Consider the following 6,815-nt stretch of genomic DNA (forward strand, 5'->3'; position numbering starts at 1 on the left):
AGCTGCTTGCATTCCATTGTCTCTCAGAGTAAATCGGAATTCCATGGCAATGAACTCCTCAGTTGACTCCAACGAGCAGTTTATCAAATGATTTACACAGAAAAGCTCCACCTATACAAAAATGGCTTTCAGCTTAGTTCATATCCTTTTTGTAGTTTAAAAACAAATCACAATGCAGTTTTCGACAACTTCACTTGCCTGCTCCCTTGAAAAGTCTCCAACTCGACCACCCTCACTGAGTGTACGAACACCAACAACCACAGCTCCTTTGGAATCAGAAGTTTCTGCAGCTCGTCCACCACCAACAATAAGCCGCATGACACCTGCCCGAGATTCGGTTGTTGATATCTACAATGAAAAGGGAAATGTCAAGGGAAGAGTCTTTACCTCTACATACAATATGCTGAAATAAAAGTATGGTATCAATCAACACCAAAAAATATTTTCTGCTAAAAACGAAGCATAATTTTTAAGATGTTAAGAACTTCAATTTGTTAAACAGACAGCACAAAACAACAATATAAAAACTGAAGAGAACGTCTCATAATGTAGAAAGAAAATCACCATGGACATGATGCTTAGATAGTAAGCAAAAGGAAAAGGATGTAAGATGTACCTTGTAATTTACAGGTATACCATTGGATAAGCGAAGCTGAGTGATCCCAGTCACTTTGTCATGCAACTTGGTTACGCTTGACCCAGGAATAGGGACAAAACATGGATTTCGTTGCAAGGTTAACTCTTCCAACTGTGATTGAGAGATCAATTCTTTTGGCACCTCGAGCTGCAAGGATGAAGGCAAAAAGCTGATTCAGAACTACCCTTTGGTCTATACTTGAATTAAGAGAGGATAAAAGTAATAATAAAAAAATAAAAAAAAATAAAAAAAACAAAAGTTACAAAAGAAGGAATACCTCAGGCTCAGCTTCAATGGGTGCTAATAATCCTGATTTGACAGAATCTATTATTTCAGCAGGAGTTATATTAAAGTCACTCTCACCAACCCCATCAACGTGCACCTTTGTGGGAACACAAGCAACTATTGCTGCAGGAAGAGGTGCAGTGGGCCTTCCAAAATCAGAAATAAACTCTAGCACCTTGGCGCCAACAGTGTTTACCTGGACAAGAAACCATCAAAACAGAAGAAAAAAAAAAGAATTGAAACAAAAATATTTTAAATAGTATGATATGCAGGAAGTGTTAAATATCCAGTAGTTATTGATGTGTTAATTACCAGAAATTTTGAAATTAACAGTCATCTTTTGCGTCAGATATTACAAGAAAAGCTAATAAGAATAAAGCAGAACAGCCAAACCTACCTCTTCAAGCGTAACAGTTCCAGCTACAGCAACCAAGGTCTCATGTCCTTGCGTCTGATCCATAACAGTGTGGCCTAGTGCATCACTTTCCATGATAAAATCCAGGTTATCAACAGACGACACATTATCAATCATAGCCGCAAGATGTTCACTATCTTTTAGAAGAGCATCCATGTAACGTGTAAGTTCACCCCTGGTGACACCAAATTCTTTAAGTCTTCGAACCTGGAAGTAGAATGATACGTTAAACATAGCTAAATGAATTCTCATAAGCAAAAAAAGGTGACAATGGTTCTAACAGTCTTTCAGACTATCTCTTCAACCAATACATTATTCATCAAGTCCACATAAAACAATGAAAAATAGTAACCACAATGAAGATAAATTAGAACAAACAATAAGCAAACCTCTTGGACAGCAACTTTCACTGCATTTTGCCAATTTTTGGGCTCTGCGGTGACAGTAAGAGTGGTAACAGTGCATCCTTCCCTTCCCGAATCACTATGGTCCAATTCAACTGATGTAAATGGCGGGTTTGAACTCTGAAAGGTACAAAGATAAAATCACCAAAATTTACTGACAGTACTGAGTCTACTGGTAAGGCATAGAAATCCTAAAACCTTCAATAAAAAATATAGCTAGATCCATGGACTGGAAAAGAGTTTTTAGTTTTAATAGTGCACCTCCAGCTAATCGAAAACACACTTATATTGGTTGAACACCCCATCAGAGAGCTGATTTAATAAAATTTTAGTGGGATTTGAAGAGGTTCATTTTGATCAACAAAAATCTAAGCAAAATGTTCAGTGCAAGAAATGAGAACAACTATTCCTTTCCGAGCAAAACTTGAGAACAAATGTATTCAGAATAGCAACATCCTAACACCCTCATACCTTGTATCTCGTATTAATTCGAAAATGTAGAGCAGAGAGAAATATTCTTTTCATCAGAACATTTCGCAGGTCTCCAAATGTCTGAACCTTGCTAACAGGTATCTGCAGGAAGACCAAAAAAATTGTAACATTTCATGATACAATCTACCACCCTAAACTGGCTGTATCATGTTAAGCTAGCTGAAAAAAAAAAGGGAGAAATTAAAAGATTGTAACAGAAACCTTGCAGAACATATTGATTGCAAAATTTTGAAGAAGCTCATGCTTAAATATCTGCGGAGGCTTTAGATCAATACTGGTTCCAGGAAGCGACCAATTATGCTCAACCGGGGGACGAATTGCATGTCTTTCTCTTTTAATCATCTTAGATTGATCAGCAGTATTTGTTCTCTCATTTGAAAAGGTTCCACCAAGACCAGCTGGCAGCTTCGGAACGAGAAAATTAGCCATGGCACCGAAGGCACCAGGAGTAGGAGAGGGTGTTGATTCATTATCCAAACCAGTTTTTCCAAACACAGCCTGTGCAAGAGCGATTGTCTGGTCAAGATAGACTACGCAGTAGAAATTCCATATTTACTTATTAATGACAACCGGCAATGCAAGAAAAAGGTAATAGACTATCTTACTTCAATATTGTTGACTATCTGAGGTATGTTGTTGATGTCTCCCACAATATATAGAGTGGCATTGGCTGGGAAGTACCATCGCTCATGAAATTTCCTAATTTTGTCAACATCCCACTTCTTAATCTGCTCTTCCAATCCAATAGGGAACCTTCTACCCAGCTTGTTCTCAGAATGTAAATGTTGTAACAACTAGTCGCAAGAAATAAAACACAACGTGTCACTGATTATCCACCAGAAATTGGGTAAGACAACGAACTGCCGTGCTGACATAGAAAACTATTCTTAATAATTACCTGGCAGTCAACACGATACTCAATTGTATTCATCATCTGAAGTTCTGAAAGTATGGCCCGCCTTTCCTTCTCAACTCGAGAAGATAAGAATTTTGGGTGGAAAGCTATCTGTAATCATTAGAGAAATAAGATTTTATTTTCCAAATGAATCAAGATCCATGAAACATAGAGGGATTCTGATTCTTACAACAGAAAAAATGTTAGGACATATCCAATGGGAAGACATCATCTTAGATAGCAAAACTTTACCTCATTCAAGGCATCGAGCACAGACGGGAAAAGGTCGTCCTCAGAGTCCTGAAAAGGTTCAGCACTCTAATTAATATGAAGCTAGTATTCGATCTGTCGAACTCTATCAACATGATTAGCAAGCCAATACGTTCTCCAAATTATCACAATAACATCTAAAGAGAACTCAATCAAAGAAACAGACTTCAAGGTCAATATACAAATAAAGATCAACACCAAATACAGTATTCGTTGCTCATAAAAGAAATAGCATTCCATGTACAACATATAGGTATATGGAAATGTATGATTATAGAAATATAGTGGAGAAAACAAAAAAAAAAAGAGTGAAGAGAATGTGATAATTTGGTCAAACCGATGCTATAACTATAAGCACCATATTTGTTAAAGCAAATACAGAGGCAACAAAAACCTGTGAAATTGAACTAACCAAAAAAAAGCCAATAGGTGTACAAAAAAACAAACCTTTGTGTGGGTGGGAGAGTGAATATGAAATACTGTATGGTGGAAATCTGTGTATGCATTAGAGCGGGCACCTGTACCAAGAAGTTTCTCACGTTTCTTGCTCCCAAGGAATGCAACATGTTCTATCATATGAGCAATCCCTTGCTCATCGTCTTCCTCATCAATCGATCCTACATGAACTTCCATGTGTGCCTCAAATCTAGCATTCGAAAACATTTCAGAACATATGTAAGAAATAAGAGAAAGAAGTTAGAAGGAATCCACCATATGCTTAAGCTATAATAGAAAAGGAGAACAAAATTGCCTTCCTTTATCCTTCTTCTTTGTTGTAATTGATATTCAATATATGTAATGTAAGGGAAAACATGTTAATTATCTATCTCTGATGCATAAAGCAACCATTAAAAGTATCACGAGTAGACCAACTTCAGGCATTTTTCCCAATTTACCTGTTTGGTGGAACTTTGTTCGGCAAAATAAGATAACGAAGTCCATTTTTCAATTGCCCCCGGTGCAACTTGGGATGAGAAGGAAGTTCACAACCAAGAAATGCTTCTAGCTCTGTAGTATCTATCTCAGGGGGCAATAAGTCTAGATCTTGTCTCTCCGCAACGATGCCATCTGGCCAGGCTGTTCCAGCAGCATGTGGCTCATCTGGTCCAACAGTTGCATTTAGAATCTGAGAATTTTTTCTCTGAAAAATTGACACATATTGAGTCTGTTAAACACAAACATAGTTCAAAAAAGAGTACATGACGCAAGACTAGAACATATAAGGAAAATAGTGTAGCTTTACGAACCAGAGAAGAGGTCAAACGAGACCTCAACAAACTAAATGAACTTCTGTCGACAAAGGCACTCGGTAATGATCTTCTGATTCCGGGTTGACTTCTTTTACAGGTAAAACAGAACTTGCGTCCCTGAGAAAGTGATGTCCCAGTAGCTTCTTTTCTGAAAATCGCGTTTCGTTGTCCCAGAACAATGCTCCTTTTCAAACGTCCCCTGTTCGCAGTTGGCTGTGCCCTTTGACATCAAAACATTCAAACCAAAAATTAACATCTGATTTCAAAAACCAAAATATTCAGTAAACGAGCAAATATAACTGTACTTCAACAACAACTAATTTTCACTTTCCACAAATTCAGAAAGAAACAACAACGAAATGAAACTTTAGTGATAAACATCTCCATCTCAAAATCAAAGGTTCCGTAAGCAGACCAAGATACCCTAGAACCATTATAAGTAAATGAAAAAAAAAAAAAGAACCAGTGGCTATGAACCAAGAATTAATTTCAATTTCAACGAATTCAGAAGTTTACTGATAAGCATATATATACATCTCAAAACCAAAAGACTAAAGACGTACCAAAGACCAGTATATGGAATCGAAGACTGAGCTTCGGCGCGAACACGATTGGGAGTGAGACGCGGCGACCCAGGATTAAACCTAACTTTATTTCTATCTTTTACACATCGAGAGCGGCGGCTATCTCCAGAATTAACGGGAGCTAAGATCGGAGAGAACTTAACACCGGAGAAAATGGAGGAGGCCATCGTCGCCTATTGAGGACAAAAGAGAGAAACTACAGGTGGAGGAAAAATAAATATAAAAGAAGAGGGAGATGAGGTAGCTACGTTTATTGTCTTCTCTTAGCTGACTGATTTTTTTTCTTTAATCTTTCTTTGGTTTGTGATAAGATATTGAGAAAAATATGTATGCCTCAAAAAGCCCTAACTTGCTTACCAAAAAAAAAAAAAACAAAAGGCCCTAAGCTACACATTGTATATGGAAATTGGGCTCCATGATAACTTTTTTGCCCCACAATTTGATTCAATACCAGCCCATTTTATAAAATAAAATAAATTATTTAAATTTGCAAATGACATAAAGAAATAAAACAAAGGGCATGAATGGTTGTTGAATCCAGAATGTCTAACCTTGGGCCCATTAGTCTTTGTGTTGTGATCTATAAGGTTGTTTGAACAATTCTGGTTAACAGATTGAAGAAACACTTACCTTCTATAGTTTTTCCAACTCAGGCTGCTTTTGTTTCAAAGATATTTATTTCTGATAGTTCATGAAGTTGTTCATAGTCTGCATACCCATCCAGAGTTCTCTCAGTCTGCTATGTTGTTTAAAATAGACATGTCTAAAGCGTCTGATAGACTCGAATGGAATTTTTTGCAGGACATGTTTCAAGCTTTAGGGTTTCAAAACCTTTGGATATCATGAGTAATGGGATTTGTTTCTTCGGTGAGTTATTTTGTGGTAATTAATGGGCACGTCTTTGAAGATTTCAAACTACAAAGAGACATTCGTCAAGGAGACCCTCTCTCTCCTTTTCTTTTTGTCATGTGCACGGAAGCTTTGATTCATCTCTTCAACTAAGCGGAATGCAAAGGTAAAATCTCTGGCATACAATTCCTTCCCTCTAGTCAAATAATAACTCATTTATTATTTGCTGATGATAGTCTTTTCATCTGTAAAATGAATAAAGAGCAGTGTGCTGAGGTGATGAATTGTTTAGAGATTTATGAATCTTTGTCTGGTCAAGTGATTAACAAACAGAAACCGACTATCAATTTTGGATCCAAAACAGACAAAAACCTATGGAACTGGATCAAGCGGAAAACAGGAGTTGAGTTGGAAGGAGGCACCGGAAAATACTAAGGGCTTCCAGAGTGTCTAAGGGGTTTGAAGCAATAATTATTAGGCTTCATAAAGGATAGATTACAGTCAAGATTTACAGGTTGGTATGCAAAAAAAACGTTCTCAGGGAGGTAAAGATGTTTTACTAAAATATGTAGCTATGGCCTTACATGTATATGTGATGTCTTGTTTCAAGCTTCCAAAAGGAACCATTACTAAGCTGATTTCAGTAATGATGGATTATTGGTGGAGTAACTCTCTGTTTCAGAATAAGATTCATTGGATAAGCTATGATAATTTAACTCTTCCCAAGGCTTTTG

The 6,815-nt window shown here is 37.1% G+C and overlaps 1 protein-coding gene across 1 annotated transcript in view; it reads right to left on the reverse strand.

Annotated features, from left to right (window-relative positions):
• LOC104763196 (stromal processing peptidase, chloroplastic) overlaps positions 1–5,500 on the reverse strand; it is a 9,031-nt gene extending 3,531 nt beyond the window's left edge. Inside the window, exons 1-15 of the mRNA XM_010486605.2 lie at positions 5,212–5,500; positions 4,646–4,868; positions 4,295–4,539; positions 3,846–4,044; positions 3,381–3,428; positions 3,132–3,239; positions 2,839–3,027; positions 2,435–2,731; positions 2,213–2,314; positions 1,727–1,861; positions 1,320–1,544; positions 915–1,118; positions 617–784; positions 199–348; positions 7–111 (exon numbers count right to left, since the gene is read on the reverse strand). Of these exons, the coding sequence (XP_010484907.1) occupies positions 7–111; positions 199–348; positions 617–784; positions 915–1,118; positions 1,320–1,544; positions 1,727–1,861; positions 2,213–2,314; positions 2,435–2,731; positions 2,839–3,027; positions 3,132–3,239; positions 3,381–3,428; positions 3,846–4,044; positions 4,295–4,539; positions 4,646–4,868; positions 5,212–5,399 (2,586 nt within the window). The 5' untranslated portion in view covers positions 5,400–5,500. The remainder of the gene's footprint in view (positions 1–6; positions 112–198; positions 349–616; positions 785–914; positions 1,119–1,319; positions 1,545–1,726; positions 1,862–2,212; positions 2,315–2,434; positions 2,732–2,838; positions 3,028–3,131; positions 3,240–3,380; positions 3,429–3,845; positions 4,045–4,294; positions 4,540–4,645; positions 4,869–5,211) is intronic.

Source organism: Camelina sativa, chromosome 18, assembly GCF_000633955.1.
Source record: "Camelina sativa cultivar DH55 chromosome 18, Cs, whole genome shotgun sequence".
Taxonomy (NCBI): domain Eukaryota; kingdom Viridiplantae; phylum Streptophyta; class Magnoliopsida; order Brassicales; family Brassicaceae; genus Camelina; species Camelina sativa.